The sequence below is a fragment of the Anomaloglossus baeobatrachus genome, chromosome 5 (assembly GCF_048569485.1).
Source record: "Anomaloglossus baeobatrachus isolate aAnoBae1 chromosome 5, aAnoBae1.hap1, whole genome shotgun sequence".
Classification (NCBI taxonomy): Eukaryota; Metazoa; Chordata; class Amphibia; order Anura; family Aromobatidae; genus Anomaloglossus; species Anomaloglossus baeobatrachus.
In genome coordinates this window covers 587283522-587300135 of record NC_134357.1, presented here as the reverse complement: position 1 = coordinate 587300135, position 16614 = coordinate 587283522, and the positions used below count along the sequence as shown (strand labels likewise).

General features: G+C 43.4%; 1 protein-coding gene across 1 annotated transcript in view; it reads right to left on the bottom strand.

The window, feature by feature from the left end:
- Window positions 1–8801: 8801 nt before the first annotated feature.
- Window positions 8802–16614, bottom strand: part of LOC142313158 (uncharacterized) — a 92856-nt gene continuing 85043 nt past the window's right edge. Inside the window, exon 8 of the mRNA XM_075352146.1 lies at window positions 8802–9476. Coding sequence (XP_075208261.1) covers window positions 9127–9476 — 350 coding nt within the window. The 3' untranslated portion in view covers window positions 8802–9126. The remainder of the gene's footprint in view (window positions 9477–16614) is intronic.

Below are 16614 nucleotides of genomic sequence, written 5' to 3'. Positions count from 1 at the left end.
TTTGTGTATTAGAATTTTTATTGCAAAAAACAATATGTGTTTAAAAATTTAAAAAAATGTTCAAAATGTTTATTAAAAATAAGGTATGTCATCAATACATATTTTTCTTTCAGTCAAATATGATAATAAACTGGTTAATTATTTAATTTTGGATACCCAAAAAAATTTTTTTTATTGCTTATGCATAATATATATTGTATTTGTATTCATCAATTTTCAATATATTAATCTAAATTTGAAACATAAAGCACAAACATTTCAGGAAACAAAAATCTTTATTGATACATGTCCTGAATTTTTGAAATGAAAGTCTTGAAAAAATGAACACAATTTTGATATTTGTTGATATAAAATCATAGAACATAAACATGTAATTTTTCAAAAACAAATGTGTTATTTCCACACAAATTCTTCAAATAAAAAAAAAAAAATGCCACTCGCAGAACAAAGTTAGCCTTTTTTTCTATTAGTATGCACACACATAATGCTCAACAACATTTCTTAGCTACATCATTTACCATATTGACTAATTTGTGTTCAACATATTTTTATAAATGGTAAAAGTAAAAAAAAAAAATATATCCTTTAGATTAAAATGAAATTTTTAATGCATAATATTAATTTGCATATTATGTTGCAATAATACAAATAATTTACACCTTTAGTTTTCAATTATTTATATTATTAGAAAGTAACTTTAGGAAATGTTCTGTCTAATAACATTTTTTCTTTTTTTTTTTTATTTTAAAAACAAATATAAAAAAAACCAAAAACTAATCAATTAAGTCCTCTAGACTTTCAACTGTATCCTGTGCTGATGGAATATTCGAATCATGTTCTGAGATTGCTTGGACAATTAATGTACTGGTATTAGTTTTAGTGGCGCATGTTGCTATATTGGGTTCCTGAGTAGCTGTAGTTTGTAAAATGTTTGATGAAGATGCATACATGGCTTGTGGGATAGCTTGTGAAAACATTAGTGGCTGCTGCATTTGTGGCTGATGTGAATATGATATATTTGTTGGATAATGTTGAGCTTGTAGAAACGGTTGATTGGCATTTTGGGCAAAAATGACAGATTGTGGGTATGTTTGTAATTGGCTAACTGGCTGTCTTGTTTGAAAGGTTGAGGTATTGATGAAATTTTGGCCTTGTGATGGTTGTTGTATGTAATTTATTGGGATATTTTGACTTGGATGTTGAGACATCATGTTGTCGATTTGTCCTGACACTATATTTGGAATTGTTGTGATAGGTCTATTAATGATGTTGGTTGTGTCAATATTTTGTGCAGTTTGGTGGGCAATGTTGGTTACAACTGATGATGATGTCTGGTTTGTCATATGTTGGGTTATGTTGGGTAATGAAGCATCAGTATTAGAAGCATTGTAGTTTGTCCTCCACTGTTCGATTGTTAATAGTACGTGGTTTGGCAATGGGCGTGTTTGGCAAGCTGAGATTAAAGTGAGTATGGCTGCCCTTAAGCGTTCCTGGTGGTCGGAATCAACTTTGGCCAAACATGGTGCTAGTGAGCGACAGAATCTTTCTATGTCATTTTCCGGCAATAAGGAATTCATAATTGACATGACTCTTGTGTCAATAATTTCTGGCAGTGATCTTAAATCTTCAGGACGTCTTATCCGACATGCCCGATATGTGTTGGTTTGAAAACGTTGGCCAGAATTCGATAGAGATGATGGTTGGACATTAACAGATGAAGATTGTGTTTGGGTTTGTGTTGGATTTGTTATTGTCTCAGTATCAGCCTCACTGGATACCTGTTCTGTATGTTCATTTTGTGTTTGTGGTATTTCTGCAGTGGGATGTGGCTGGTCCACCTCAGAAGCAGAAGTTGCAGGAGCTGATTGTGCAGCTGATGGGTTTTCATCTGATTCATCCATGTTGTCGTCAGTCCTGGTTTTTTTTTTTAAAAAAAAGGATAAAAAAAAATAACATTTCAGAATAAAACAAAACTCAAAAACAATGTCATTAGTATAATTAACAAATTATACTTACTGAGTCACCTCCATAATTGGTCATAGGAATTCTAGTTTTTCAAAATAAACATATCTTCTCTTTCATGGATTTGCTGATGTTGATGGAATTGGGTTGAACTCGCGTCTATACTGATCCCGGGCAGATCTCCATCGGCGTCGTACTAAATCAACTATTTTTTTTGTTGTTTTTATGTTTTATAATAAAAAAAAAGAAAACAAAATGAAAAAAATGAAAAAAAAAAAACTCACAATGCTATTTTTTTAATGTTTACAATAATTTAATTAAAATTTAATATTTAAAAAATTACTATGAAAAAAAAAAAAATTGTAAGGAAATTAAGTTCCATTTTCAATTAAATTTTTAGTTTGATGAATAAGTTATATTTTTTAATTAACAAATAAATCATAATGCCTTAGTATTTATTTGTTTATTTTTAACATATAAAATAATATTTATTAAAAAAAAAAAAAAAAAAAATTTAAAAAATAAAACACTCACCAAATCGTGTTTTTTTTTCCCTGGTGAACAACGGTCCCATCCATTGTTGGGGTAAAGTTCTGCAGCAACAACCTTCCATGTTCTGTCAACAATTGCCCGATCACGGTAGCCTTCAGATCGAGTGTCCCATAATTCTGGGTGACACTCAACCACAGAAATTATTTTCTCAGTATCAACACGTGGACCCATGGATCAAAAAGATTAGAATCCAAATGGGAACAAAAATCCAGCAGAGAATTAGGTAAACACTCCTTCCAACACTGGGTGTGGGCAGCTAAATGAACGGTAATAACAGCAAGTATCACATTACAGCCACCTGTTTCCAACTGAAGCAATCGCTGCCATAAATGATTAAAAAACGGACACGGACAACACGGAGATGCATCCGTGACACGTACGTGTACTCACGGACCCATAGACTTACATTGGGTGCGTGTATGCGTGATCCGTGAAGAAAACGGACATGCATCCGTGAGATACGCAGACACATACGTATCACGCACACGGACACACGGACCGTATGGAAAAACGCACGTGTAACTGCAAGCATTGAATAACATTGGTGCACGTTTGTCCGTGTCTTCGGTATATACGGAAACGGACCAAACACGCACGTGTTTCACGGACGTGTGAAGGGGGCCTTACAGAAACTTTGGGTAGATGGCCAAAACAATATGCCCCCAGTCCACGAGATCACAAACCGGGACGTTAGTTCAACTGCCACGATACCACGAGACTTACTGTCTCCCAACTTTTGGTTGGCCCACAGCTTTTGCGTCTCCCACCGGTAAGGTCTGCAGTCACAGCCTATGCTCCTCCACATGATGGATATCACAATTGTAGCGAGTATATCCAGCTTCAGCCGGCAACAACCGCCCATACTCTCGTCTGTGTCCTAAGTACCTTAAGGTTCCCCTCGGGGGCGAGCCCAGTCCCTGGGAAACACCCTCCCCAATTCCCTGAGACTGAGCCCCTCTCCGGGCACTGTATCACATGGACTCCACTCTACATCCATTAGTCCAATACTTTTTAGCATGCAGCCAGCTCCTCACAACCTCCACCTGGTCCTATGTGCAAAAGTAATTTCTCCCTTAGGTGCTGGACGACTAGTTAGGTAAGTTCAGCTGACAATTGGGTTCAGTTTCACTAGGACTTCAAGCCATGATTACTGCCAAACTTGATGAATATAAACAAGACTAAAATAGTAACTTTTTGGCAATGAGAATGAGATTGCAAGGTCTATATGAAGCCCACAGATATGATGCCACTTTCTAAAGAAAACTGAAATACAGATGCCAAATGAGGTCATTGAAATCTTTCTGCCTGGAAGGGGGGGGAATCATTCTCAAATGAGTAAAACTCAGATCCGTGGTCAACTTGTGTGGCCAGCCTACCAAAATTTCACCAAAAACACATTGATGCTTTATCTAGGTCTACACAACGGTCTCATCTTCTGGATTAGACTCCACTACTTTCTTCTATTGACATGCTAGGTACGGGGAAGTATCGAGCGAAAGGGAAACCCTGTGTCTAAGGAAAGGGGAGATGGTGACCCCTGAACAAACCTACCGCTAGTCCCTGGAGTCCCTCATCACCCTGGATAGGTTCTGCACCTATGCGCTGAGCTGGGTACCTGACCCAAGGTATTCCTAGTGTTGGACTCTAAATAGCGAACAGGTGGGATGAGCTTTTCGTCAATCCCACTAAACACTAGAGAAGACACAAGGAGGACTCACAGGGGCAAGTCACCTGCTGCAAACAGCGCTTGAATGACCTGAATAATATCACCAGCACATGTCCAGGGAGATGGCAGTATTTAATCACAAGGGGAATACTGATAATCAGTAGCTGTACAGAAGAGCTCCTCTGGGTCCCAAAGGGGAAGAGATAAAAACCCAGTTGTAAAGCTACCTAGTACAATAAATACTGACAGCAGGAACAATAGAAAGTCAAGAAGCATTTTGCACAGCTCAACGCTGTGACCTTCTATTGCCAGAAACCACATGACTGTCACTCGTTACTCATCCGTGACATCTATGGTCACCGGTGTTTGTTATGCTCCAAGTAAGATGCTTGGTGTGCCCCAATTACATAGTCATTAAAAAGCGTTTAAGGTGCATTTTAACACTTAGGTATTGAGTCAGTGGAGTGTGATCAGTTGCCATGTGTCTTTGACTGGACAACATCCAAGTTCCTTAAGCTGCATCTTCACCGCAAACTACTTTTGTGGCCTACTGGTTAACCTATCATTTGCTGTAAGCACACTGTTCGTATTACACTGCAATGAACACTGCAGACGCCTTTGATTTCTGCAACTTACATGTGTGTATTTCTTCAGATTTGCCATTTTCTTCATCATCTGCTCTCCTATCTTCATCTGCATTCCTTTTTCTGTGACTTTTGGTGTGTCCTGCCTCACTAGTATGTTTGCCACCCAGCATCACCTTTAGTCCATTTCCTCACTATTCAATGATCCTTTCAGCCTTCTATGCCAATGTGCTTGGTCGGCATTGCATATCCAGTGATAGAAGGTCCAGGAGATCACGTACCTGTAAAAAAAGATAACCAGCCTTAGGGGCACTTTGCACACTGCGACATCGCAGGCCGATGCTGCGATGCCGAGTGCGATAGTCCCCGCCCCTGTCGCAGCAGCGATATGTGGTGATAGCTGGCGTAGCGAAAATTATCGCTACGCCAGCTTCACACACACACTCACCTACCGTGCGACGTCCCTGTGGCCGGCGACCCGCCTCCTTGTTAAGGGGGCGGGTCGTGCGGCGTCACTGCGACGTCACACGGCAGGCGGCCAATCGGAGCGGAGGGGCGGAGATGAGCAGGATGTAAACATCCTGCCCACCTCCTTCCTTCCGCATATCCTACGGAAGCCGCGGTGACGCCTGTAGGAGATGTTCCTCGCTCCTGCGGCTTCACACACAGCGATGTGTGCTGCCGCAGGAGCGAGGAACAACATCGGACCGTCGCGTCAGCGTAATTATGAATTACGCCGACGCTGCACCGATGATACGATTACGACGCTTTTGCGCTCGTTAATCGTATCATCTAGGCTTTACACACTGCGATGTCGCATGCGATGCCGGATGTGCGTTACTTTCAATTTGACCCCACCGACATCGCACCTGCGATGTCGCAGTGTGCAAAGTGCCCCTAAGCTGTTTGTACAGCCTGCAATCCACTGAGTAGATGCTCTCAGACGGACATAATCCTCCCAGATGTATTGGTGATCCAGGGTGGTGAAAAAGTGAGCTTCCTGCTCTTAAATAGTTTGAAACCAGGCCAAGAGATGGCGTGTGGAAGTGATGCTGCGGCACTAAATAAATATCGCATCAGTCACTACATACACTCGCATACTCAGAAGTAATGTGGTTGGAACACCCCTTGCGTTCGTTTCACCAGAATATATGAATAGGTCTACGGAAGACGTACCTAAAGGATATACAGTGTGTCCACCTATATCCTGTCCACCGCCATTAACTTGAGAACGGCGGCAGCGATAGGCATAGAAGTGGTGTCTAGGTATAGTAAAGTAGCCATGCGCTACACAATGAAATCACCTATAGCGCCACCTGGTGGAAAATAACGGAGTTAGCATTCTTATCTCGTAAACGGAACGAGATAGAGAAAAAAAGTGAGTTACAAAGTTGTAGGACATCATCAATTCAATACGAATCGACAACTTGCATACAGAAATGCTATGAGTAGAACGTGTAAAACTCACAAGGCTGTGGACGTGAAGCGATACCTCATGGAGACCTTCCTACAAGTCATTGGGTATGGTGGCTGTGTGGAGTGGCCTCCACGCTCACCTGATCTGACCCCATTGGACTTCTTTCTGTGAGGTCACATCAAACAGCAGGTGTATGCGACCCCTCCTCCAACATTGCAGGACCTACGACGACGTATCACAGATTCTTGTGCAAACGTGTCACCTACGTGCAACAAGCAAACAAACGTGTCACCTACGTGTCACCAAACGTGTCACAACGTGCAGCAAGATACAGTATGCTGTCCAGAGTCCAGATGTGCATTGCAGCTGACGGGGGCCACTTTGAGCATCAGACTTAAATGAGCGACATATGCGTGACCAGCATTCAATGTTTTGGGGGGTCAAGTGTTTCAGATCATAGCATTTCTGTATGCAAGATGTCGATTCGTATTGAATTGATGATGCCCTACAACTTTGTAATTCATTGTTTTTCTCTATCTCATTCCGTTTTCGAGATAAAAATGCTAACTCCGTTGTTTTCCACCAGGTGGCGCTATAGGTGATTTCATTGCGTAGCGCATGGCTATTTTACTATACCTAGACACCACTTCTATGCCTATAGCTGCCGCCGTTCTCAAGTTAATGGCGGTAGAAAGGATATGGGTGGACACACTGTATAGATGCTATCCGAGGGTGATGTCGGTAAAGCACCTCCCTCATACATCTATCAGGGATGTTCTACCCTGGGCACGTCATAGTGAATAACGTGTACCGGAAGTGACGATAGGGAAACAGAAATGAGGCACCTCTATCTAATTGACATAGGTTCCTGCCTTATTGGTTCCACGCGCAATATCATGGGCTGGACATAGATCTCTATGAGAATCTCACTCCAGCTGAGCTAATTATAAATGAGTAAGAGCCTTACCAGTGTGAGACATGTAAATCAGGACAGCAGACTGTCAGTCTTTACACGTCTCACACTAATAAAGAAAGTGGCTTCTGCTGTGCGCATATTTCCCAAATGTCACAGATTGAGGGGAACAGTTCTGCTTTCGGGAAGATGTCCCACAGTCCTGGGTGGTCAAGGCTATGTCCTGATTTCACTCACTATTTCTGTGATGTCTCTTGCTAAAGGCTGCTTTACACGCTGCGACATCGCTAAAGCGATGTCGTTGGGGTCACGGAATTCGTGACGCACATCGGGCCGCGTTAGCGATGTCGTTGCATGTGACACCTACGTGAGATCGAAAATCGTTGCAAACACGTGCAAAATCGCTAATCGTTGACATGCTCCCCTATTCCCAATTATCGTTGCTGCTGCAGGTACGATGTTGTTCGTAGTTCCTGCGGCAGCACACATCGCTATGTGTGACACCGCAGGAACGAGGAACCTCACCTTAGCTGTGGCCGCCAGCAATGAGGAAGGAGGTGGGCGGGATGTTCGGCTCACTCATCTCCGCCCCTCCGCTTTGATTGGGTGGCCGCTTAGTGACGTTGCGGTCATGCCGAACGAACTGCCCCCTTAGAAAGGAGGCAGTTCGCCGGTCACAGCGACGTCGCTAGGCAGGTTAGTGTGACGGGTCCGAACGATTTTGTGCGCCACGGGCAGCGAATTGCCCGTGACACACAAACGATGGGGGCGGGTATGCACGCTAGCGAGATCGCAGTGTGTAAAGCGGCCTTTAGAGTTGAGCAAGTACCTAGCTATTCATATTTGCTATACTCATAACGAGTACTGTCTACTTCTCGCGTATTCATTCCGAATAGCATGTGCAATGCAAATCAATGGGGAAAAACTCGCAATGTAACGAGTAACCCGAATTCCGCTCTATTCGCTATGCGCACGAATGTTGCGGCATTCGGGTTACTCTTTACTTTGCGAGATTTCCCCATTGACTTGCATTGCACACGCTATTCGGAATGAATACATGAGTAGTAGACAGTACTCGTCATGAGTATAGTGAGTATAAATAATTAGGTACTCGCTCAACTCTACTCTTGCTGTGTTGGCTTCACTTTGTTCTGAGTAATTCTTCTCCTTTCCTGAAATCTGATCTCCCCTGGATTCGAACTCCCAACGTACAACATTGGAGGAAGCAGCAAAACCCTTGCCCAACAAGCTGCACTGTCAAGGAGAATTTTCTATACTTGAATGCAGAATATACTGGTCTATAGAGATACATCTCTATATTCCAGTGCATTTCTTTGTGCCTGTATATTAGGAGGTTAAATTTAAATTCTGAGATTTTTTTTTCCATTCCTTTAAATTTAGTACAAAATAATGTAAAAAATGACAAATTACAATTTTGAATGCACTTTTTTAAAAAAAAAAAAAATAAACATCACAAATCAGCAAATAACATGGACATAATTGGAATTTCTGTAATTGTAACAAAACATACAACACATTGAACAGATAATTTATGGTGATTGGTAAATGTGGTAAAAAAAAAAAGTGTGATTTGATTTGGTATTTAAAAATACAACGGTTTTTTAGATGATTTTTTTCCAGCTCCCAATACTAGCTATAGTATAGTATATATAAAAAAAAAAAAAAAAAAAAAAAAAAAAAAAAAAAAAAAAAAAAAATCGCACAGTTCAACAGCATCTTCATACATACTGTAGGCGGATATTTTGCATGACATCACATCCAATCCTGAATACAGCCTCAGATTTCAGTCTACTAACTGCAGTCTTGGGCATCTGCTGAATGTCCCCCACTGCCACCGCCCCTCTGACATCTCCTCCTACCAGAGTAGAAAGAAATGGCTGAGCAAGACAAGTTTTTGCCCCTATTTTGCTTCTGTAAAGGATGGGTGGTATGAAGGTGTGAGATTTTTAATGATTATTAAGACGCGATACCTTGGTAAAACATTTCCCACATTCTTGGCATGAAAATGGTTTCACTGCTTGTGAATTTTTAGATGTCTAACTAGATCTGATTTCTGGCTAAAACATTTTCCACATTGTGAACAGGAGAATGGCTTTAGCCCCGTGTGAATTTTACTATGTTTACCAAGTGTTGATTTCTGCCTAAAACATTTTCCGCATTCTGAACATGAATACGGTTTCTCCCCTGTGTGAATTCTTTGGTGTTTAAAAAGAACTGATTTTTCCCTAAAACATTTCCCACATTCTTCACAGGAAAATGGCTTCTCTCCTGTGTGACTTCTTTTATGTTTAATAAGTGTTGATTTCCAGACAAAACATTTCCCACACTCTGGACATGAATATGGCTTCTCCACTGTGTGATCTATTTGAGTTGGGACACCTTTTCCATGGTGGATATTTTTCTTAACTTCCTGTGATGAATCAGAAGTTAGGATATGTTTGAAAGGATCAGATGATAGATCTTGTCTATGAAGGGTTATAGTTGGTATTACAGTATGCTCTTCACACGCATCTTGTGTGATACCACCATCGTCTGCTTTACAATGTAAAGACATCCAATGTCCCTCTGAGATTCTGGAATAGCCATCTGCCAAGAATAAAACCAATTGTATTACTTAAAATAATATCACTTGAAATTTATACTAAATGTTATATGACATTTATATATAAAAACATCCACACAAATTACAAGGCATACAGCAACCTTTTTTTGTACTAAGACAGTGATGAAAAACTGATTCACAATCTAACAATAGATCTCAAAAGAAACATTATGCTGTCCTGTACAGTGGAGAAAATAATTATTTGATACACTGCTGATTTTGCATATTTTGCACACACTCAATTAATTACACTCCAACCTCTACACCATGGCCAAGACCAAAGAGCTGTCTAAGTACACCAGGGTCAAAATTCTACACCTGCACAAAATTGGGTGGGCTACAGGACAATAGCCAAGCAGCTTGGTGAGAAGGCAACAACTGTTGGTGCAATTATTAGAAAATGGAAGAAGCATAGAGTGACTGTTAATCTTACTTAGAGTAGGGTTTCTTGCCCGATCTCACCTTGTGGGGTAAGGATTTTTCTGAGAAAGGCCAAGAATAAGCCCAGAGCTACACAGGAGGACCTGGCCAATGTCCTGAAGAGAACTGGGACCACAGTCTCAAAGATCACCATTAGTAATAAACTACACCTTCATGGATTAAAATCCTTCAGGGCAGGCAAGGTCCCCCTGCTCATGCCCAGTGTGATGAAGTTTGTCAATGACCATCTGGATGATCCAGAGGAGGCATGGGAAAAGCTCATGTGGTCTGTTGAGACCAAAATAGACCTTTTTAGTATCAATGTTTGGAGAAGGATGAGTACAACCCCAAGAACACCGTCCCAACTGTGAAGCATGGAAATGGAAACATCATACTTACAATTGCACATTTTGCTTTTCTACCCATTTAATTCTTCCCTTTTCCATTAGGTCTATGACATCACGTGATTAAAAAAAGGCTAGATCTATCTGTCTAAGCTCTATGTAGTAACAGGAAGTCTCGATTTAACCAGTATGAGCCACGCACAGAAATCTCTAAACTTACAGTCTGGCCTCTATGAGTGAAGTAATTAATAATTGTCTAAGGAATTTTTTGCAAGGACTAATGCACTTGGGCAAATAATCAGGAACCGCTGCTGGCAGCTCCTGTGTAATCATCGACCAATGACGTCACCTATGTGCTCTATGGAGACAAGTCCCGAGATGCTGCAGCCATGGGAGCATGTTTAGGTTGCAAGCGACATGAAGCCTGGTGTCGTTTTGAAAACTAGTTACTGGGCCTTTTTTGAGATATAGTTGTAGCAATGCTTCCTTGTCCAAATCAATGTATTGCTGATTTAGCAGTGCACCTGATATGAAGACTTCAGAGGTATGGCTATTTTTCATCATGTTAACCCAAATGAAAGTTCTGAGAATAGGATAATTTCCTCGTGAAGGGTTAATGGCATTGCCAACATGATCTCCAGGCCACTCTCTGGCTATGATTGAGTCCATGACAAAAGCGGACTCATCACTGATGAGGACAGAGCTCTACTTCATCTGGCTCTGCAGCATAATAGCCTTTGAAATGTGGTGGTGTAAAGTCAATGGATGATGGACGTCAGCGTCTGGCTCTCAGCCCAATGTTGTGCAAATGCCGTCTGATAGTTTGTGTAGATAGTTTCATGACTTAACCTTGGTGGGTGTGTGATGAATACTTCTAATTTGACGATACGTCTGTGCACAGGTTGTCATTGCAGTTTATCATCGTTCTTCCAACCACTGGGACATGCAACGTTTAACTTTATTACATCTTGGTCTGTGATAAACTAAGATCGCTCAATTCAAGAATTCTGTCCCTCTCAGTTTCTGATAAATGGTAATTAATGACATGTTGTCAAATAGGAGGCACCACAAAATCAACCAAGTTTGCTTTCAATCTGTCTATTATGGTCTTCTCACATGCCACAATGCAATTTCAATGTTGAGAAGTGTATATTCCCAAGAGAAGAATCTGTGACCTCTCTGCATTTAGTGGTCACTACTCACCTGAGTAGTCATAGGTAGAAATCGCCTCTTTACACCACTCATCACCCCTCACATATGTCTCTGTAGTATTAATATGGGTCAGATCTTCCCCCTGAAACAAATATTGTAAAAGTCACAGACAGATGGAGAAGTCCCATCTATGATCAGCTCTAATCCTGCCATCTCCACCGCTCTCATTACACAAGTATAACACATATAATACTGGAGGATAAAACAAGACTGAGCACAAGACCTTCACAGCCGTCTACACATCATAGGGAAATTTCATGGCTCCTTCTCTCCATCTACCTGATGATCCTGAGGAACATCGGGAGCTTCTTGTTTACAGTCCTGTGGGAGAAGATGATGGAGACATCTCTCTGGTGTTGTCCTCTTACTGGATAGAACTGAAGGAAACACATCCTGAGGAACATCGGCACCTTCTTGTTTACAGTCCTGTGGGAGAAGAGGACGGGGACATCTCTCTGGTGTTGTCCTCTTACTGGATAGAACTGGAGGAAACACATCCTGAGGAACATCGGGGTCTTCTTGTTTACAGTCCTGTGGGAGAAGAGGACGGGGACATCTCTCTGGTGTTGTCCTCTTACTGGATAGAACTGGAGGAGACACATACAGGGACTGAATTCATGCCTTACATACAGATAATTATAGGCCGTGTGTATTTAGTCCTGTCTATTACCTGGTGATGTGAGGGGCTGGGGATCCTCCATCATGGCGTCCTTGTACAGATCTTTGTGTCCTTCTAAATACTCCCACTCCTCCATGGAGAAATAGACGGTGACGTCCTGACACCTTATAGGAACCTGACACATACAATGATACCGTCACCCCCGATCCCTTCATAGCGTTACTGTATAATGTCCCAGCATTCCCAGCAGTGTCACCTCTCCAGTCAGCAGCTCAATCATCTTGTAGGTGAGTTCTAGGATCTTCTGGTCATTGATGTCCTCATGTATCGGGGAGTGAGGTGGAGGCCCCGTGATTGGGCTCAGGGGTCTTCCCCATCCATCAGACACAGGGGCCTTATAGCGCTCACTAGAGGTCTTCACTACTATGTAATCCTGGTTATGGAGAGACACAGTAATAAATCTCACTCCAGACATTTCCAGAGTCCTCACCTCTCCAGTTCTGTCCATCTGTTATTCCCATAGATAAGAATGATGTAATGTGACGTCATCAGAATCTCTCACCTCTCCAGTAAGCCGGAAGAGGATCTCTAGGGTGAGGTGTAATATCCTCTCCGCCATCTTGTCCCTGTCTCTAGCCATCCTCAAAGGGTCAGTCCAGAAAATTCTCTTATTTAGAAGATCTCCACTGAGACGATCAGATACTATAGTAACCTGAATTTAAAAAAAAAGATGAGTCGGTGTTAAAAAGTGCAAAATACCATGTAAAATATACAATTCCTAGAGCTATGATGCTGGTACAAAGCAGTAATGTGTTAGCACACTCTCGGATACACCCTGGAAAACTGGCTTTTGTTCCCGCATTGTCGTTTCACTGAGTGTCCATGGACCAGTTAGTGCCGGCATTCGGCGCAATAATCCTTTGCAGGCCGATTCCCCTGTTGCAGTGAATGGATTTTAGACTCAGCTAAAGATGATTTGTCTAGATCCTCTAGAAACCTCATGCTTTTCGATCCACACTCGAGTGCGAGATTACAATTCCCACCCGCTGTGCCTCACTACCATAGGAGTGGGACGTAAACTGAAGTACAATTTACATGCTTCTCTAAAAGCAACAAACCTGCTGTTACGCTTCGGGGTTCTCCTGAGTCTTGAACCGCACGTGCCAGGCCTCCATCCCCTTCCCTGGTTCCTGCAGACTCTCCCGGGCCACCTGTTTGCCACTCCAGGCGCCTGGCTGCTGTGCATCAGGTGTCCAGGGTCTCTGTGTCTGTTGCGGTTAAAGTCCCTGAATTGCCCTACCGCGCTACTGCGCATGCTCGTGATGTCACCGATGACACAGCGGTCTCTGATTGGCTGCCGCTTACGTCACCAGTGATGTGGCTGTCTCTGATTGGTCGCTGCCAGCGCCATTGCTATCTGGCGCCGGACCTAGGGGCAGGATTTAGCCTTAAAAGGACACTGGATGACGCACATGGCTGCGCATGCATTATTGCTGCTCTACTGAGTGCTTCGGAGCTGTGTAGGATTGAGTACCAGGTCAGGGCTAGGCGTCGAAGGACAGACGGTTAACTGACCATGTGGGCACCCTCAGTAAGCTGTTGGTTCCAAGGGGCACGCCACAAGCGGTCTGTACCTTCATAGGGTTAGAGCTAGCCGGGTAGGCAGTTTTGGTTCTCTCTATTAGGGCCTTCCCTGTGTTCCTTTCCTGTGCGTGCGGATAGCACAATAGTCACTTGCATACTGTGCATGCCAAATACCACCTTCTGTGAGGTAACAGAGGCTCAGGCAGTTCAGTGGCATTAACTGAGCTGTATCTCCTTTCCAGGAGTGCCCCGTTCGTGAACGGGCAGTCACCTGCAGGATCCTCTCTGTGCAATTAACAAGAGAGGTCTTGTTTGCTGCGTGTGTGACATTAACACCGCCTAGTGTGTTTTGTGTTCTCTGAAGCTGTGTCTTTCCGTTTGTCCATCTGTAGCCTTACCACCTGCTCAGTGGAACTTGGAAGACATTTGAACTTTTACTATTATTTTTCTCAAACCGTCCTCCCGCGTAACACCGGCTGCGCTCCAACGAAAATCCTTCCAATATATGCAGTTTGGATTGGGATGATCCAGCGACCAGAACAGATTGCGCCGATGTGGCAGACTGCGCTTGTTGCTGTACCGCAACCTTTAATTCATCCTCCCGGAGAGACAACAGGGTCCATTCTGGGCTATAACTTCGGGCCAGCCATAATGTCACAATTACTTTGAGATAGCGGGGAACCCGGACTCCTAAGCTGTCCCTCAAGCTAGGTGACCCTATGCCAGTGATGACTACGGTAACCTATGACATGATGAGCCATTTTTGCTGACATGCAGGTGGCCGCATCCCGATTTATAAGACAAGCTGCGGCCACCGGTGATTTAACTAAAACCGCATGTGCGGCTAAACTGCGTCGAAACTGTTCCAAAATGACCGGCCAGGGGGGAAGGGGGCCGCACATGCAGTTCTAGTTACAGACCTGGTCTTTATCCCCCTCTGCTCAATCTCTTACTTTGACAACTCACCTCTTCCCCCTCTCTGACCACAACATCCTCTCCTTCAAGCTCACAAACCCTCATCTACCCCAGCACACTCCCACCTATCACACATTTAGAAACCTACAGGCCATTGACTCTCAAACACTTACAGACTCTCTACACTCATCACTGTCCCCTATCTCCTCACTTTCCTGTCCTGATCTGGCTGTAAACCACTACAATGACACACTCAAAAGAACTGTGGACCAAGTAGCACCCCTCACCCTCAGAACCTTCAAACACAGAGTAAAACAGCCTTGGCCCACATCCCAAACTCGATTTCTCCAGCGATGCTCTAGGAGTGCTGAATGCCTATGGAGGAAAACCCGCACACCAGAAAACTTCATCCACTACAAGTTCATGTTAAGAACCTACAACTCTTCCCTTCACCTCGCCAAACAGACCTTATTCACCACCCTTATCTCCTCACTAGCCAACAATCCAAAAAAGCTCTTTGTAACCTTTCACTCCCTCCTCGGTCCCAAAGTACAGACCCCTATCACAGACCTTCATGCTGATGACCTGGCCTCGTATTTCACAGAGAAAATAGAAAACATCCACCGAGAGATCAGCTCCCAGTTATCAAGCGTTGTGAATCCGATCCCTCCCCTTATCCCATCCAGCTCACTTTCCACATTTGACCCAGTCACAGAGGAGGAAGTCTTCAGGCTCCTCTCTTCTTCTTGTGCTACCACTTGCCCTATCGATCCCTTCCTCACACCTACTCCAGTCCCTCTCTTCAGTTGTCACCACTCACCTAACCAAAATCTTCAATCTCTCTCTCTCTCTTCTGGTATCTTCCCTTCCTCCCTCAAACACTCTATCATTACTCCATTATTAAAAAAAACCTTCTCTTGATCCATCCTGCACAAGCAACTACAGACCAGTCTCCAATCTCCCCTTCATCTCCAAACTCTTGGAGCGCCTTGTTTATTCTCGCCTTACCCGCTACCTCTCCACTCACTCTCTTCTAGATACTTTAGTCTGGCTTCCACCCTTTACACTCAACAGAAACGAACCCTTGTCAAAGTGACCAATGACCTATTGACAGCAAAACATAACGGTGACCACTCTCTGCTTATCCTTCTTGACCTCTCTGCCGCCTTCGACACTGTTGACCACCATTTCCTTCTCTCTATGCTCCATTCTCTCGGCCTAAAGAACACTGTTCTTTCCTGGTTTTCTTCCTATCTTTCTGGCCGCTCGTTCAGTGTATCATTTGCTGGCTCCACATCTTCTCTTCCTCTCACTGTTGGGGTTCCTCAAGGTTCCGTCCTCGGCCCTCTTCTTTTCTCCCTCTACACTGCCCCAATTGGACAGACCATCAGCAGATTTGGCTTTCAGTACCATCTCTATGCTGATGACACACAGCTATACACCTCATCCCCTGAGCTCACCCCCACTGTACTACAGAACACAAGTTACTGCCTGACTGCAGTTTGCAACATCATGTCTGCTCTCTATCTGAAACTTAACCTTTCCAAAACGGAACTTCTGCTTTTCCCTCCGTCTTCTAACCTTCCTAAACCTGACATCTCCCTCTCTGTGTGTGGCACAACGATAAATCCTAGGCAGCAGGCCCGCTGTCTGGGGGTTATACTTGACACCGATCTCTCCTTCACCTCCCACATACACTCTCTTGCCCGCTCCTGCCGCTTCCACCTCAAGAACATAGCTAGAATCCGCCCCTTTCTCACAATGGAAACGACAAAAACCCTCACCATGGCCCTGATCCACTCG